Raw genomic sequence first — 20,099 nt, 5'->3', positions numbered from 1 at the left:
TTGCGATTATGATGCAGATGATATGAACAAGTGGTGGTGAATATTCTCTGCACACTTGATTTAATATATAACTAAGAGCTAATGTAGGAATGGGAAGCAGGCTTGCACAAATTTAAATTTTATGTTAAAAGTTGCATATTTTACTGTTTCTTTAACAAGTTAACACGGGTCTCAAAGTTCCTCCTAAATTTTATATTAGGTTATATATATATTTTTATAAGTTGTACTCTATTTATTTCACTTCTTCTTTAAATGCTCTGAATTAGGGTCTATAGAAATGTAGGTGTTTCCCCTGCCATGCGGAAGGCCCGGGTTTGATTCCCAGCCAGTGCCCAAACCCCCCAGCCACTGGATGCTGTGCCGGTAGCAAGCCCGGATAAAATGGGAGGGTTGTGTCAGGAAGGGTATCCGGCATAAAACCTTTGCCAAGTTGTTGTGCGGACTGGATATTCTGCTGTGGCGACCCCTTGTCGGAAGCAGCCGAAAGACTAACAACCAAAGAAACGAGATTCTGCTGAGCCACACGTGTCATAGAACAACAGAGTCAAGCAACAAGCTGGTGGAGGGTCTCTTTATGTGGTCACAATAGGGGGAAAATTTTACTGGCATGTTTAAACCACACCTGATACAAAAATGGAAAAAGCAGAAGGCAAAGTTTTTCTCATTTTTTTTGTACATACAAATCCAAGACCCATCATGATGTCTAAAAAGTAAAATGTAAATCACTTAAAGAAGACCAAGTCATCCCCAAACTTTAGCAAAAGTACAGGAAAATGAGTATTTTCACCATTGTAGGTTTAAAGAAAGGTGGAAAGGAGGGTATAACAATATTATGGGGGCATAACAATATTATGGGCGCATAACAATATCATTATATTATAATATAATAATATTACTGGTAGTCCCCAATAGGTATCTCGAGCAATTACAAAAACACGCTGGATAGTGATTATCCAATATTATATATAAAAAAGGAGTCTAATATTCACATATCTGTCATTTCACTGCTGATGCTAAGCTATACACTGAGCAGGAGAGCAAAGGAAACATCAGTAAAAAAAAAACCTGCATAATAAATTACTTTCTTTTATCAGTATTATTAACACGATTTGTAAAGTAAATCTTTCTTCTCAGACTGTTTTATCTTTTTTGCGTTTTGCTTAAATCCCCCTTACAGCCAAAATCTAAACGAGTCATTTAGACTATTTCCAATTTAGTGTCATTCCTAACAAAAAACGTAGTAGAAAGTGTATGCTTGTTGAATGTTAGCTAGGCTGAATATACACTAATACATTGTGTGTATAACGTTAATAAACTTCAAAAGAGATGGGGAAAGTGGGATGGGAAACGAGCGTAGAAACACCTGCGCAAATGAATCCAGATTGATATGTCAGTCAGCTCATCTCACGTTTGATGAAGGAGAAAAATACAGCTCATTTTTTGCATATCATTTTTGGTGATATCTCCTACAAGCCTTCTGTAATGTTTTCGCAGTGCTCCAAGCAAAATGTGTTACAGTTGGCAGTTCTGATAATGTAATATACGTGCTGATAAACATCACTGGATATCATGGCAATGTATCATCGTTTAGGGAAGATATTATGCACATCTCCAATCAATTATACGTCTATCAGCACACCTCTTTTAAGGAAGCTGGAGATGATCTGCTTAGCAAATATCCAAAACATGGTATTGGTGCTAAAAAGTGTCTCACTTCTCATAATACTTTGTTTCTTATCTCCTGATTCATACTTAGCTTTTTGTAAATATTCAAACACATGAGAGACACTTTTTCTTATTTTTTTATGTTTTTTGTTTTCTTATGTAGTGTCTGTGATCTTTTAAGTCTTTTTCAATTATCTTGATTGTCATTCAGATGAAAATCAGCCAATTTAGATTTCACATGAAAAGACATTAACCTGAAAAAGTGTATTATTCTAAAAATGCAAAATTGTTAACATGAATTTGACATGGTTACGGACACTACAGATTTATTGCTTTTTAAGCTTTCACCAAAAAACCTCTCTCATCCAAAGCATTGAGGTAGCTCTGGAAGTTTTACTGTATATGTGTTAACAGTAATTATTGGGCAGATTACAAAAAGCAATTTTAACTCAATAAACTATAGTTTTTTTGTATATGTTTTATGGCCACATGACCTAGAAGGCTTTAATTAAAGCAACAATTTTTACATACTTCTTTCATATGCTTCTAAAAGCTTATACTATTTTTTTGTATCAATACGCCTAAAGAAATATGAATAAGAAGCTTCTCTGGCATAAAGAATTTTCTGTATTATACTGTATTTATAATATGAAAAATTAAATCACCATCAATATTGTATTTTGTCCAAAAGAAAAGCAACATTTATTCAGGTTGGATTTAAATATGGGTCCTCTTAGGGTCTAGGTAGATGTTTTTTTTTTATGGCCCACGGTTTAGCAATCAGCATGGCAAAATGAAACACTCATTTCATACTCAGGTCAATGCACTCTAGCCCAGTTGTTGCTTGGTTTCCTCTTCGTTATAATAGCAGTCATATGATACTAGCAAGCAGTTTGGAATTGAATGATGGGAAAACGTTCAGTTTTAAATATGTAATGTTGGCATTTAATCTTCCAGCAGCCATCAAAGTGTCCGGGCTCTCAGAATTTCCAATTTCCAATTTGTTGCACTGTAATTAATTACTATATCCTAGTAGTTGTGGGTACTTGTTCAATACTTTATTGACATACTACATTTAAACCTTCACATGCTAAGATTTCTCCTGAGGCTTGTACAGTGGCCACTTTTCACGATGGGTGCATCGCTTTGTGCACTTCCTTTCCTACCCTAATGCACCCATTACTCTGAAATGGGCTCAATACAATCTCTGAGCTCTCTAGCAAATTGAAGCCTTTTTTATTAGCTTACTAACAACTAGCCACATTTCTTCAGTGAAGTTGACCGAAGATCTTACTGTAACTCAATTTCAGTCATTTTAAAGGTCTGTGAAAGCCCTTTCCCTTCTCTGTAAGCTGCTTTTGATTAAATAACATTGACATTAAGGGACTTGGCAGACGCCCTTACCCAGAGTGACTTACATTTTTATCTCATTATATATCTGAGCAGTTGAGGGTTAAGGGCCCTGCTCAAGTGCCCAACATTGGCAACTTGGTGGTCATGGGGTTAGTTTACATAGGTACATGTTATTGGCTTCACTAGTGGATCTGCTATAGAAACTCCTTTGGTTAATAAAAAAAAAAGTTTGCTTGTTATTGGCTTCACTGTTGATTAAAGTGCTTATTTCAGATCTGCTAAAATACTTTAGCAGTCCATGTTATAGGACATGTTATGTGGACAGTCCATGTTATGGGTTATGGGTTATAGGTAGGCATTATGTAAATGCCATAATCAAGTTCTTACTTCAAAAAATGAAAAAGGTAACATCTTTTATTAAAAGAACTTGTGTGTATACATGTGCTACACCCACCACTTTTAGGTTAGTACCCTCAGTTACAGGCTCCTTCATAGTCTATAAAACATACTGTGATTTCAACCAAGCAGGTGAACTGAAAAGTGCATTTGATGATTGAGCACTCCTCTTATATCCTCTTTGTGGGGATCCATGTTTATAAAAGATTAAAGATTTGCATTAAGAGGCTAAAAACAGTCCTTGAATCCTCTCCAAGATGATTAAAGCTGACCGTGGCCTCGGCCGACGTCAGACCGTAGATCCTATTGTATTCCACATTCATGTATTCAAATCTGATACAGACACACGGTTACACAGTCTGCTGATTTAACTCTCGTGGACAGGTGTGTGGGTGGAATCAGAGCCATGGTGCTTGAGTCATAGCAGAAAATTTGCAGCACTATTTATTACCTCTGCGGGTGTGTGTTCTCAAAGCCTCTGCTCATCACTTCATTTAGCTGGAACACCGAAATAGGGAAAATTGTTGAATTATAAAAGGGTTACTGCTTTATGATTCACTCATAAATGTTAATATCTGACATTGTGTACTTTAACCTTGTATTTGGTTTTATTTCATATTAGTATACAGGCAGAGAGGCTAAGAAAAACAGCAGTACTGTTCTATTCATTGTGGACTACTTCTAGTGGATGGAAAGCATAAAAAATATACAGTATATATATTTTTACAAGGCCTTGCAGTCCTTTTGTGTACTGCTGCTGGAGCTCATGCCACTTTAACAAGACAAGCAACATTATACAGACGACAAAATGTATGGAGGTCTTAGAAAACCCTTCATATGCTTAAACCAACATTTTATTTTTTTTTAAGTTAAACTACCAGTTGCATGCATGTATCCTCCAAGTTCCTTTTAATGTCTGGTTACCATCAGAAGTAAAAAAAAATCTTCTTTTAAAGATTTCATTCTACTGTAACTGCAACACTAAAATATCACTCACATGGAAAATGACATCCGGTATTTGTCGAGTTATCTGGGAATTTACAAAATACAGTATCTGATTACAAGTTTACTTTATGAGGCTTATCTCATTTTTTTTTATGTCACATGGCTTTTAAAGAAAGTAATCAAGGCATGACATTGACTGTTTAGGACAAGAGATTAGATAAAAAGGCTTCAGACATATTCAGGCAGAGTGACTGTTTCATTACTGTGTTTAATAAACTGGCTCTTTACCTTACCCACCATGATGGTTTGGTTTCTTGAGTGTCTTAAGTGTCAAAGTACATTATAGGGCTAAAATGATGTAGAGCCCTGACTTCACCCCTACTGAACATCTTTGGGATGAACTGGATTACTCCACTAACTCTACCCCAGACCTCTCACCTGACCTCACTATTGATCTTGTTGATCACTATTGATCATTTGTTGCGGAATGATCACCAAATTCCAGACCCACACTTACTTGTGAAAGTGGGCCAGTATGGGTCGGTTCTACGTACCACTAAAATATTCAGTGGTGGTATGCAGTACAGGGAAGAGGGGGGAGCAGCTGCCTGCCAAAACTTTTCATTTAATCCAGTCATGGAAGCACTTTTAGCAAGAAAACACACCTGATAATTTTAACAACACCATGTCTCTAAACCACCCATGTTGTGTTTCCATCTTTCATTACTGCTAGTTACAATGCACTGACAGGTTCATGTACTGTATGTACTGTCACCACTTTTTCATGACTACTTCAAGCCGCGAAACTAACTAGCTTCTAACACAAGGCTGAATCCCAAATCCCTTTTTAATCCATGAAAAAATTTGACATGGTTACGGACACTACAGATTAATTGCTTTTTTAAGCTTTCACCAAAAAAACATCTCTCATCCAAAGCATTGCGGTGGCCCTGGAATTTCAACTGTATATGTGTTAACAGGAAATATTGGGGAGATTACAAAAAGCAATTTTAACTGAATAAACTATAGTTTTTTTGTATGAAAAAGGGCACTGCTTGGTATGTGTAGCATGGTACACCCTACATACTTCACTAGTTATTCATTTTATGCTATTTGGGATTCAACACATACTAGTCAGTTAGCTGAAACTGTCCTAAAGCAGAATAGGTAGAGACATGAGAAGGAACTTAAAAGATTTACAGAACTGTCCAGCACTTCCATTTTTTTCCCCTGACCTTTTGGCTAAATAGTACTGGCACAAATTAAAATGACTATTTTCACCCATGCCCATACTACAAAATCTAAAGGAAATTCCTCCAAGAAATAGTGCCTGGTATTCTAACAGCAACAGTTATTCTAATACATTTTCATCAAAGGTGTCCATAGCCATATAGTCGAATTTATAGGCTGAAGAAATACATTTTCTCTGTGTGCTGTTCAGTACCACTGATGTCACAGAGAGCACACTGACTTCCGTCTTATCTTAACTGCCAGAGGAGGCAAGCTGTCTTTGAGGTGATGCATGAGTCCCTGCATGATTTACTAGAGGCAAGGAAATGAAGTCCCAGTCCAGGCACTTGATCTTCTTAACCGAGTTCCCATATCCAGTCCAGCCATACCGTTGTGGAGGGGTGTTGCTTTTATCCCTACCTCTGTTAGAGTCCACAACTTCAGCTGAAACTGTAATCTGCACTTTCGATTGAAATCCAAAGTGAAAGACTCTTTCAAAAAGTTTTTCCAAGAAAAAAAATAGGTTTTTTTTTTTCAGTAATACAGCTTGTTTACATAAGATAGGACTGAAACTTCCAGCACAGTAAGATGTAAACAGGGTTCCTCGAAGGCTGTTTGGATAACTACAGTAGGTGTTCTAAGCTTCCTAAAAAGTTCTTCTGTAGAAACCTCTTTAATAGGAAGACAGTGTTGTAGGGCTTTGCATGGAATTATAAATTGTTCACCTGGCTGGATAAACCAAAATAGCCTTTTAGGGTTCTAAACTTCAAACGGCCCCGTCACAATCTGACAAAGAGCATGACGTTCTCACTGCACCATAAAAATATTGAAGGATGCAGCAGGAAAGGGGTCAGAATGGAAAAATGTACATTTATTTACCTACCATTTTGTTGCTCATTTCCTACCATGCACATGATCACATGCTCACTTTAAGCTGTCTTTAAGGTGATCCATAGGTCCCTGCAATCTTCTACATCATGGCATGAACTGTACTGTACATGGCTCAGGGTGACCACAAAATTGGGATCATGCTCATGTTCATTGTTAAGGATTTCCTGGCTTCCTTAAAGTCTTGGAAAGTTTTCTAATTAAGCAAACCCCCTAAGTTGTAGGGTTCTACACAGTAATGAATTCTGAGAAAAACAAATTAGTGTTCTTTAAATAACCATTTTTCTAAGGGTGTAGTCTTAAGAAAAATGTAAAACGTCAAGTGAACCTACTGTACTGTATATCTCCAAATATTAGCCTGTAGTTGCCAAGTATATTTATTAGACCCATTTAATAAAAGTGGTTGTTTAATTTAAATATTGACCTTTTAACCTAGAAACACTCAATTGCAAGGTCTATACAGAACATCCCTGGCATAGTGCAAAGTAAAAAAATCAAAGCCCTTAGGTTTCAAACCTTTCATTCCATTTCATCGAAACAATTTCTTTTGGATGTACTGTATACATGTTCTTACTGTATTTCTTTTTTAAGGCTTTAGTGTGAACTGTTTCTTATAGAAACACTAATTTAAGCTTATTTCATACAAATGCATTATTTCAGGAAAATCTAAAATATATAGCCCATTCAAGCAAACTGTGAAATAATTCATATTGCTTGCAATAAGAAATATTATGGATGGTCTCCTGTTCCATTCTTACAGCTCAGAAGCAGGTGGTGTGTGCTTTTGGATGCAATCTCGCGAATAACTGTAGGAGTGTGATTCTTCAGGCAGAGATCCATTACACCTGACTTAGCCAAGTAAACATCAGATTCCCTGAGCATGCCACCCTCTTCTTTAAAAAGGCAGCTATTGTCTCGGAAAATGTGCCAGCAATTGGACTCCTCAATTAGAGGCGTTTTACGAAAAGGTTATTATCAGAGGGTTATTATCCTCTTCAGGCTCCTCAGTGGAAGCGGAGATCCTCAAGAAAATTGCCATGGTGTCACACACAGGAAGCCATTCAAATGTCTTTTTATAGCTGCGGTTTAATAGAGGACTTTGTAAAAGCCAGTAAACACAGAACAAAATTGTTTTAAAAGTTTTTTTCAACTACATATTAACATGCTTCAACACTATTTTGATCTATGTCACAATTGAAATGTCGGTGTTAAATTAAAAAAAAAAATTATATATATATTTTTTTTTTTTACGCATAGTCACAATGTTTAATACAAACCGATCAACCATAACAGTACAACACTAAATATTAGGCCCAGTATTGTGCAGGCTCCCCTTGTGCCAACTGGGCAGCTCTGGTCCCTCAGGGCATGACTCCACAGGACCTCTGGGGGTGTGCTGTGATGTCTAGCACTAGGACATTGGCAGCAGATCCTTTGGGTGTTGTGGGATGCAGTGTGGGGCCTAATGTGTATGAGACTTGTTTGTCTGGTGCAACCCATGGGTGCTCAATCAGATTGGAATCTGGGGAGTTTGAAGACTGTGTTGGTGGCCTTGTGGTCTTTGTGGTGTTCCAGACGTTCTGGTGCCTTTCTATACCATTTTTTTTTACCATGCATTTCTGTTCCAGACAGGCTTTGCCTTATACTGTATCTTAACAAGACTTTATCTTGGTTTCTTGTTTCGTTAAAAGCAATGAGAGCAGATTGTGATATGAAATCAGAGGCTAATATCTAATCAAAATTACAAATATACGCATTTGCAATACAGTATCTAATCTGTTCTAATGTTGATCCGGTTAATGTAGGCACTTTTTGATGGGACAGAGGTCATAAATATTCCCTTTGTTTTAAGAGGCTGAAATGAACCAGGTATCATTGCATACCTCGCAGCATTTATGTTTTTATTTAGGTTCAGTTTTGAACACTGTGTATTATAAATCTTAAAAAAGAAGACAAGTTAATTAAACATATTTGTCAGTTTTATGATTGATGTAAAAAAAAAAGAATGATCATGTCAGATCTTTTTTCATATCTAATGTAATATATTGTGACTGCATTTCTTTGGCCCTGTACATGTTCTTTGAACAAAGGCAATAAACTTTAATCTAAGTGAATCTAATACAACAACAAACAAAGTTTGAAAGAAAAACAACTAGGTTTTTTGGGGGGAAAAGATTAAAGAAAAGAAACTTTCAAAAAACCTGCTTGCACAAGTGTTCACACCCCTTAAATAATACTTTTTGAAGCATGTTTTGCTTACTATCAAAGTCAGATCTATTAAATGATAAGGACATTTCCTCGCTGTCTGAACTATGCCAAAACTTTGATCTTCTTTTGAAGTTATTACTTTGTTGACTTGGGTTTCTGCTTCGGTTCATTCTGCTCCCTTTTTTTTTTTTTTAAGTTTTTTAAATAAATTGGGAATTAAAACCATTTGTGATCCCTTTTTGACTAGAGCCCTAATTCCAGCTGAACAAGCACAGTCTCTTAGCAGGATGCTGCCACCACCATGCCTTACCCTGGATATAATGTTCTTTTGGTGACAAGCTTGTCCTGGTTTTCCACCAAAAATTTTGCTTTTGTACCAAGCATTGCTTTTATTATTATGCCAAATTTGTCACCAGACCCGGGCACATTTTGGCACTTGGTTTGGGCTGATTTACAGTTTTTGTGTGTTTGGTGGTGTTTTTGTTGTTGTTGTTGTTGTTGTTGTTGTTTGTTTTTTTGATGACTTTCGGCCGTCAGCTCCACGCATTGTCCTGATGATAAAAGGGAATTATGGCTGTCGCATGCATGGTGTTATCAGTACTTTCCAGATGTTTCCTCTCATATGTACAGTACTGTATATCTATTGGAGGGATGTGACTGTGTTGACCAGTTTCCTCCACTTATTCAAAATGGCATTCACTGTGTTTCCTGTTATATCTTATGTCTTGGAGATTGTTCTAAAAATGAGATCAATTTACAGAAACAGTTTTATTTTGGGTTAATTAGCATTAGTAATTATTAAACATCTGCTAGTTAATGACTGATGTTTGATAATTTTATGTCAATTACATTTAAACATGTTTAGAATGTGTAAGGTTTATTCTGAAAGTCACAGTCACATAGCCCATTATAAAAATAATGTACACACTTGTATGTACAACCAGGTCATTGAAAGCTTTTCATATTTCTTTCTTCTATTGCCACATGAACAAACATTTCCCTTAAACATTTGCCACTTGTTTGTCCTTTGGATTTTGTTAGATGATGTATCCCATTAAAGTTAAAAAAGATCCAGTTGTAAAAAGGGTGTGGTAATTATTCTAATGTAGCAAAACATCACTCAGAGACCATGCTATTACCCTATTTACACTCAATAATGACCCACATTTCCAAACATCTGCATCAACTATCCCATGTTGCGATATAATTGCTCAGGTTTTTCAGTCATTTTACTGAAGCGAATCTCAAAACTAAGACATCCATTAGATGTTATTCAGGCGATTTCCTTCCAATAGAGTTCCTTATACCCAAAGACATTCCACTTCATTCCACTCAATTTCACTCCGCAGAGAGCTCCTTCTGGGTATTATTGCTGCCGGCTCAATCGATAACTCTCTACTAGTTTTTAATCAGAAATGTGTCCTTCTACACAAAATGGTAACATTTGCTCTAACATTTTTCCTCTTTAGTTGAAGTGCATTTAGCTGAGTGGGAAAGCTGGCTCTGGTACAGCTCTTCTGAAATGTTTTTTTTTCCTCTTGGAGTGTAGATAGAGCAATCACATGAGCTCTCAAAGTCACAGTTGAATAACATTGACCAGGTCTACGCACTGAATTAACACCTGATCTTTTTGATAACACTTTGTTTTTTTTCCATGCAAAGCACATACTGTAGTCTGTAACAGCCAGTTTAAATCCAGCCAAAACCTAGAGCCATGAAAACCCTACTGTAGTACTGACTTGTCCATCTTATGGTGTTCATGTTCACATTTTCTTTACGGGTATTAATGACTATATTCCTTCTGGAACGCCAACAACTTCCAGATACATAATATATATTTTATAATAACAGAAGTACATTGGCAATAGCAGCTGACAATACTGTATGACTCACAATTCATGTTTCCATATTTTTTCATGTCACAATCCATGTTTTAAATCGACCACTCGGCTAATTGTGATATTAGATGAAAGTCTAAAATATAATCCTATTTAACAGCTCAACAATAAAATTAGTAGAGATTAGATGGCATAAAAAGAATCATGTGGGTCAAATGATCACACAACCCCTCTCTTTCATACACACACGCATACTGTACATGCAAAATATATTTTCTGTATATTTTTTGTTTAATTCATAATGTCCCCCTGGATTAATGCCACATGTCCTCCAAATATCAAATAGAAAAGTCTGAGCACTTCTCTTTAACCAGCACAAAAACAACTTAGTCTGTCTGCCTTTTAGTTTTTCCTCCAAAAACATTTAAAAAAAAAATAAAGCATGACCGAGTATGTAATCCACCACATTCCCATTCATTATAGCACTTCTGACTGTAGTTCATTCTCACTTCGCAGACACTGAATATGATTCATCACTTATATGCCAGCATCATGGTCTGTAAAAATTTTCACCCTGATCGAAATGAAATCTACAGTGTGTTTAAGTCCAGTCCTTGAAGAAATCCATAAATACATACACTACCGTTTAAAAGTTTGGGGTCACTTTTTAACTCCATGATGGTTCCTGATTTTTATTTCTTTCTACATTGTAAAGGAATTCTGAAGGCGACCAAAAAATAAATTTTTGAGATGTGTCTGCTACTTCTGCTCTGTGAAGACTTTATAACGCCTCTAATCTGAGGTGCTGTTAATTGGTCATTTTTCAGGCTGATAACTCTAAATGAACTTCTTATCTGCGGCAGAGGTAGGTTTTGGTCTCGTCCTCCTGGGATGGCCTACATGAGAGCCAGTTTCATTTTGGTGCTTGACGAATTTTGCAAATGCACTTGACAATACTGTTTTTGCAAGAACTATTACAGAAAGGCTGACCTCTGTGTCTTAAAATAACAAGTAACTGTTGTTTTTGTTGTTGTTGTTACGTAATTACCTAATCCCATATGTGTTATTTTATAGTTTTGAAATCCTCAGTATTGTTGTAGAATGTAGAAAATAAATCACTAAACAAAAACAAAGAAATTTGCAAGTGACCCCAAACTTTTGAACGGTAGTGTCATCCATCCATCCATCCATCCATCTTACCCAAGGTGGCTTAGAGCTCACTGCAGTCGTTCCCATGAACATTAACGAGTGGAACACCTGATTCCTGAAAATCAATGGATCCCTTGTCGACAACTTGCAGAAAAGATGCATTTGTCTGTAGAAACTGCACACACCCACACACACACAATTAACACCACTTGCACATTACTGGAACTCCTCCTGGAAGTTATTGCCACATTGCCACTACAGTCCTGACTTTCCACATGGTTGGGCCAGTAAAGGGGTTTTAGTGAAGCATGTGTTTCAACCTCGAAGGCAGTCTAATCATGGCTCCAATGTACTGAGAAAACTTTCTACGAAACGCTGAGAGACTTTTGGGCCATATATTGTATACCTACATACTGTACCTACTGTACATATATTAATTAATGCAATCCAAATAGCAACTGCTGGGAGATATATCATTTTTTGTATAGATGTGTGTTTTGATTTTTGTATATCGGTCCAGTTTTATTTTGAACCAAATGTTCAGTTTGGAGTCAGTTTCAGCTTGTTTTTCTAGAACAGCGTTCCACTTAGATAAAGTGGCACTTCAGTTCTCACTCCAATTGCTGGCTTTCACAATACTAGTAATGCTACTAAAGCTTTCCATGAAGCTTTCCAAAGCTTTTCCAAGCTTTCCCTCTTATGTTCCCCATTAAGTATGCTAATATTGTCAAGAATTACTAATGGGAGCTATTAGTTTTTCAAGACCTTCCTATTTATTATTTATTTTTTTTTAACGGCAAACTGCCTCTGAAAAGGATGTGCTACTTTCAGCATGGTGTATGATATAAAGAACACGGTTTTCACTTACTCAAAGTGTGAATCATTAGACAGTCTGCATATTTTGCTTGGTGTTGCACTGCAGCCCCACTGCCGTAGAGATAACAGCTTCACAAAATGATACCTTACTGTTATATTATTATTGTTATAAGCTGAATGGCTAACCTTATCAGGGATGAAGGGAAATATAAATAAACCAACTGGATCTCGGCATCTCTGGATGATATCTCATCATGAACATCAGCTCATCTGCTAAAATTTAATTCCAGCGGAATAGAACAGCAGATGCATCCCCATGTCAGAGTCGTGTGATCTCTATGGACCACTCTTAGATCTCACTATTCGTGACTGTATGCAACCTTGGGGTAACCGTGGATAATCAGCTCCTCTCACATACTGTAGCTAAATTGACATGCTCAAGCTGATTTCTCCTTGACAACATCGGTCTCTTGTCATTTTAAGACTGACATGTAACTCACCTCTGCCAGGTCTGCCTCTGAGCTTCATTTAATCCAGAATGCATCTGAAGAACTTGTTTCACTAACTTTCAAACTTTTCTTCCAGCCCACCCACTGCTGCGCTCCTTTAACACATTTCCCAAGCGCTGTAAATGTAATGTAAATGAATAACTGTTGTTTATTCCTCAATTATATCTTTGAGCTTGTTTAAATGAGAAAATAATAATTCATTAGGCAACAGTTTTTACTTTTCAGTCTCTTCCTAGAACCACCAAAAAAAAAGAGCCAATACACAATATGACCGCTTTTCAAGCATATTTTGCATGTTTTGGCTTTTAATTCTGGAAGCTTCATTATTTTTTTTTTGCACTGTGCAGAAGAGGAAGGCTAATTTAACCAAGCAATGAATGAACATTTTAGATCTTCCATCTGTCTATGATGAAATGTGTTAAAATATGGTGTTTTCACGTTTCCTGTGAAGAAAGTTAAGCTCCTTTACTGAGTTTTACTTCAAATTTGAATATGCACCATTTAGTTTATTGGCAAATGCTATTTGCACCCAGGTGTTCATAGGCAACAGTGCTACAGGGAGAGGAGGGGAAGGTGTAAATAGTCGATAGCTGGCATGTGACCGTTCTCAACAAGGTGCAAATAGATGCTTGGTTTTTCTTTCTTTTCTATTTTTCTTTTAATTATAGAAAGTGGCTGTATGGCTAAATATCCCCAATGTACATTATCTGTAAGAAGAGACGACCACATGCAGGAAAAAAGAACAAATAATTGCTTTTGCTGTTTATAATAAATTGAATTTGGATAACACAATTTAAATAACAGAGAATAATAGAGTGTAACTGAGTTATTGCATCCTTACAAATGCTAATTTGTAGAGTTAATATAATGCAGAAGTTGATAACTAGAGAAACAAATAGATTAATAGATAGAGCTTTAAAAAGGGTAATAAGACAAACAATTAAAAACTAAAAAAACATTGAGAAGAATAGTATTAAAAAATTGGGTAAATCACGGTATTGTATATCTTAAGAAAACAATTTGCATTATTTTCTTTGCATAAAAAGTTGAAGAGGTGTTATTTATCCTTATTTCCTATCATCTAATTAGTATGAAATTCAATATTGTCTTTTTTCATTAGATCAAGTCTAATGCATACTGTATGCAGTACTGAGTACTTTAGACCTGAGATGAGTGTGCGTTACATTTTAAAACACTCGCAGTGGTTTATTATAATGCATCAGTTTTTTAGGACACGTACTGTATTGCTGCCCGAGACAACTGTTAACTATCTAACCTGTGACCTCTGATTCATGTTTATGTCATCCCTGCAAGCTGATTGCTCATGCTGTCACCTGTCATTCATGCCTCTTTGAATGCAGACATACAGTTTGTCTTTAAACGTACTCTGATTAGATCTATAGGCAGCCTGATTAAGCTTAAGTTACACCATTATACTATATTAAGTAATCAAATTCTAAGTAATATCGTCTGCGTTGTGCAAGTGAATTTGATGCCGTTAATCTATTTACCCCATCTTCCCATCTAAAACCTGCATAAGACAATTTTATACAGCGAAGACATTTCAAATGATGCATCACTTTAAAGTATCACTGCAAGTCTATCTTTGTGAAATTAAGACTGATTATTCATGTTTAATAAATCCAATTGGATTCTATTGGTTTTATATTTTTTTTAGGTATTTTTGTTGAGGTAGCTTACGCTGTAAGGCAGCCAATATTTCTTTTTTTTTTCTTAACACTATTTAATGCCAGAAACGTTCCCTTCAGAAAAAAAAAGTATTCAAAAAGCATATTTCATGAAATATGTATAGATACAACTTTGCAAATGAAAATATTTTTAGGGTTTTCTTAGACAGAAAAAAAAAAGTTAAATCCAAAGAATTCTGAAATGTTTTCAGAGATGCTCAAAGGAAAGAAAAATAAAATAGGGGGAGGGGGGAAAAAAAACCTTTCAAAGGTTGTTTTCATAAAGTGTTTTCATAAATTCAATTTTTAAGGCAAATGATCACAACCAACCTGGATTTATTCTACAAGAAGTAGATGATGGATAAACACCCATAGTCTTATGATCAAATGTACAGAAAGCAGCAACATGTTTTGCCATAATTATGGCTGATAATTATTTCCTTCTTTTCGAATTGAAATAAATTACTCATGTTGAAGCCAAAACATTACAATTCCACAGAAATTTCTGTTGTTCAGAATTGTAACACATTGGTTCATACATTGCATCAGAAAACTGTGGGTGTCTGTGTATTGCATGTTTTTGTAGGTTAGTTTATCCACACTCCAGTATTTCAGAATATTTAGAACCTTGTGAAAATATCTCACATTTTAAAAGCATCCTCTCTACACAGATCACATTTCTTTAGGAGTCTTGAGGTCTTCAGTCTTCCTGAAGGAATTATTTGCTCTTATTTCTGGCAAGTTTTTGGCTCTCATTTTTTAGTCCAGTCCCCCCTGTACCTGACCAGTTTCAGAGAAATGTTTTTTTTTTTTTTTTTTTTTTTTTTTGTTAAACCACACAAAACAAGACCTATAAATCATTTAAGCATAAACAATTTAAACTTAAGGCATGAACTTTTAAAAAACGGGTGCAGATGATGACCTATGATCAGGCCGGTGATTAATATACTGGTGATGCTAACACATGAGAGGGCAAATGAGGTTGCTGTTGAGGTTGTAACAAAAACAGTTTTAAACTGTATGTTTAAGCACTTTACAGCCTTTCACAGTAAAACATTTGTCCCCTTTTATTTTATTAAATCTTCATAATTTAATTCAATTAAATTTACAATACTTTTGCACAGAACCATACATACATACTGTACATATATACAAAAATATGAAAAAAAATAATTAAAGAAGAACATTAAACAGTAAAGGATAAAATATGTATATAAGAAACACACACACACACACAAAGTCTATAATTTTTAAGATGTAAATAATATAGGCAGGCAATATATCCACAATGTTTATAAGCAGTTATACCATATTAGACGAAATATAGGTTCTGTCTAAGAGTCATTCTGGCACTCGGGTTCTGTGCTATTTCAGTCATCAGTATCCGCATCAGATGGTATATTCTTTCAACTATAACAAAAATAATTGTGTGTCTTGCCTTGGTCAGTCATTGAAGTTAAAAATGCTCACACTGCTCTTTCTGTCTGAGGGCTGTTTAAGAGCACATGCGCTTTAGAGTGACCTGTATACAACCATATACTGTAGCATCCTCCTCCACCTTCCCCGTCGTAGCACATGCTGATTCAGTGTTGGCCCTGTTATCACTCCTGATCAGGGCATTCTGATTTATTAATCCTGCTCCATATCTTTCATCAGATCCTTTAAACCAGAAAGCAGAAGGAAGCACGAGCTCATTCTTCATTTATAATTGATGTCTTTCTCCACGAGAGAGAGCCTGCTTGCGTGAAGCTGGCTAAAGATATACGGTTTAATACACTGGGGCATGGCAGGGCTCCAGGTGCAAAGTCACGACGGAAATGAGATTGTATAAGCATCAGGACTAATCGGGAGTCCAGCCATTCAGCGGAGAGTAGAATTAACTGCAAAAGCCGCAATGATTACTACTATTTCGGTTTGAACAGAGAAGTGCAATTTATTTTGGTTTTGAAGATGAGCAATTATGGGGAAAAAATGGAACAAGAAAATGAATTCTGCTGAAATGAGCCCCAGGATAATTCTCCATTTGACAGTGCAAAGAAAGACACAAGTAGAGAAACTCAGCAGGGGATAATCTGTCTAACAGAATGCTGCTATCTGAAAAGATTAGTATTTTAACACGCATACGAGGACACTAAAGAGCATTTTCTTACATTCATAACACTTTACCTGGGCTGCTCTCAGTTTTAGGACTTTGCTATGGATATCCAGGGTGCAGCACCTCATCACTGTATATCTCCAGGGAGAGGAACGGCCCATGGCCTCTACTGACAGGTCCTAATTGGATAGTCTCTGGTTTTAGAAAGGATTACTCAGCTATGTGTCTTTATATGATGTCTTCTAACAAGTTAGGGTGTCATAATGTAATGTAATTCTAGACATTCCAGGAAGAGAAATCTGAGTAGTCATTACTATGATTTAAAAGTTTCAAAATGTAATTTTATATTAAAGTACTGTTGAATTCTTGCATAGGATTTATCAGAAGATGTTGATTTATTTTTCAGCCACTGCATTTTTTTTTTTATTTAAACACAGGCTGTAGAATTATATTAATGTGTTTATTCTAACATCCATTCATTATGGTTTCTATAGTAACAGTTCATTCAGAGGGATTTATATGATGGACACTGAATGTAATCTAGTACTAATAATAAATAGATTGTTGGTGTTTATATTTAACAAAAGCAAAAAACGATTATTGATGTGATGAAGTGTTCTGTAAGGAGCCATTTACTTGACATTTATGCAGTCTGAGGTATCAGTTCTTTGTACCAGGCATTAGTTTACACCACAGGAAAGTCTTCAGCACATAGAATGCTGTGCTGTCTGGTTTCTCAACTATCTTATGTTAAGATAAGGCATTTGATGTTATCTGTAAAGTCTGAAATGTGAGCAACTTCTATTTGTAGGTTCTGATTGTGGCACAGGAGCATTGTGGACATTTTGAGAGCTGGTATCTGATTACACACTGAATTGATTAGGTCTTTTTTTTGCTAAAGCTTGTAGTTAACAACTTATTCAGTGGGCCTTATTTATGAAGTTGGAGATGAACAGATTTGTGAATCCCTCTTAATAAAGGGGTTTTTTAGCTTTTGTGGAAATACCATAATTTCAGAAAAACCTTTGTGTCCTGCTTGTTCTCCTGAGTGTGTGTAAATTTTCACGTAAGAACTAATGTAAACCACAAATTACGAGGGGTGTTCAAGTTAAACTGGGATTTTTGATTGTGCAGAATAACAGAAAACTAACTTTATTTCTTTATATAATATATAATCCCCTGCTACTCTAATGCACTTATCCTAGTATTTCACTATTGCTTGGATACCATTAAAGTGGAAAGTGTTTTCAGTATACTGGAGATAGGTCAAGACTGTACAAGCGAAGTGGCAATAACTCCCAGCTGAACTCCCAATTCCTCTTCTATAATGATGTTTGTAAATCATTGTGTGTACTTTCCAGACAGATGCATCTCTTCTGTTGGTGACAAATTATCCGTTCATTTTCAAGGATCAGGCATTTCACTCGATGAATGATAATCAAATCAAAGGATAAATGTTTGCACCAATAAAATGTTTTACTGCAGATAAGACTCTCATCACTGCACTGTGCTTAAAGTCTTCTAGAGAAAAGTCCCAGTTTGACTTAAACAATTAACATCTATACGTACTTAACATCCATTTTTGGTGGATATTGTCGAATATAAATCATTTGGATTTTTGGATAAGGTATTTTATTAGATCTGCCGCATTCAGTGGCTCTTATCAATTTATACTGTAGAAGTGCTTCATAGTCTCCACCAAAAACACACCCTTATGCTAGTTTGCTAATTCAGGCTTTGAAAATGCTCTAGAATGTATATATTTTTTACATTATTGAAAGTAAGCCAACACAGCCCCATAATTTTTTTTTTTATTTCATCAACTGAAGAAGGGTGGTTACATAGCTGTAAGCTGTAAACCGATGCCTCAGCTGACAAAAGTTTATGAGGCTATGGATGTTTTAAAATATATATATATTTTTTCTGAGGATAAAAATCTCAATTACATATTGGTTTCAGTTTTAGGATTACACTGTAATGATTTTTCAGTCAATGCCCTTAATATTAAAAACCCTGCTCAGTGTGTTTGATCACCTGGGTAGAAGGTACACCTTTTGTTCTCTTTGGCTTTCATGTCACCTAATTTTCTTCTTGCTTCACCATTTCTGTAATCTGTTTTTAGGTTTCTTAAGGTTACAGTATATTTAGAGTAAAGTACAGGTATTTCTTGACTTACAAACATTCAAGTTACAAAATTTCCATAGATACAGTATAAACAGACCGGAAAATCCTCAACAAAACAGTCCAAGAAAGTGGAAAACTTTGACAGAATGGACTCTGGGATTCCTCTTGCAAACTTTCCTGTCAGGGTTTACTTTTTTTCAAAGGTAAAATACAGGTTAATTAGTTTTATCTTTACTTTATATTTTCTATTAATACTTTTCAGATTAATATATTTGGTTTTAGAATGAATCGTTAAAAAAATTCGCTCTGAGACAAAATGGCATCCAGGATTCCCCTCATGATTTAAAAGCAGAGAGATATCACAGTCAGACTTATTTTCTTAGGCGCAGTTACAGTTTGGGAAGTGTTGGGAAAGGAGACAGATTCAGTCAAGTTCATTGATGTGCTTTATATTGTATACTTCTTTTAAAGGCATAAAATACTTTGTCGGTTCCTGACTTACGAACAAATCTGACTTATGAACATGCTCCTGGAACAGAACACGTTCGTACATAGGGGACAACCAGTATGGGCAAAAAGAAAAAACAATACATGATTTTTTTTGTTACAGCAACAAATCGATTTCACAATCATGCCAATCATAATGTGATTTGTGACATTTAATAATCTTAATATGTGCTGCTTTTATTGTTTGCTTCCCCTATGATGTATACATATATATTTGGATGTTGCTTCAACTAACTCCATCTCCTCTGTATGGGCAGATGCCGTTCGTATGAGGACTGTTGCGGGACTCGCTGCTGTGTGCGCGCTCTGTCCATCCAGAGGCTCTGGTACTTCTGGTAAGAATGATATTTTATGTCACTCAGATATTAAATATTCTACGCAAACATTTCAGGTGCCCAGTCAGTAGTTTGCAGCACTGTGGTATGTTAAATCAAACACAACAACTATTGGATACCCTGCCTCAGTGTAGGAAAGTAAACAGCTCTGCTTGTTGCCTTTACAGATCAATACTCTGCTTTATAGGGCTGCATCTCACCTGCTGTGTGTGGACCGATAGATAGACTCAAAGCTATTAATTTCCTTCATCTCACAATTCCTCTTGTTATTTTTCAGATATTATACTGCTGAAAAGCCTGTCCGCTGACAGAATATGGTTAAACACACATCAGCAGAGGGAGTGGTTTTAGTC

The 20,099-nt window shown here is 35.9% G+C and overlaps 1 protein-coding gene across 1 annotated transcript in view; it reads left to right on the top strand.

The window, feature by feature from the left end:
- The window catches only part of vopp1b (VOPP1 WW domain binding protein b), a 51,954-nt gene that overhangs the window by 18,236 nt on the left and 13,619 nt on the right, over positions 1-20,099 (top strand). The window contains exon 3 of the mRNA XM_053495351.1: positions 19,669-19,746. Coding sequence (XP_053351326.1) covers positions 19,669-19,746 — 78 coding nt within the window. The remainder of the gene's footprint in view (positions 1-19,668; positions 19,747-20,099) is intronic.

The sequence above is a fragment of the Clarias gariepinus genome, chromosome 4 (genome assembly GCF_024256425.1).
Source record: "Clarias gariepinus isolate MV-2021 ecotype Netherlands chromosome 4, CGAR_prim_01v2, whole genome shotgun sequence".
In the NCBI taxonomy this organism is placed as follows: domain Eukaryota; kingdom Metazoa; phylum Chordata; class Actinopteri; order Siluriformes; family Clariidae; genus Clarias; species Clarias gariepinus.
This window is presented reverse-complemented; position numbering and strand designations above follow the sequence as displayed.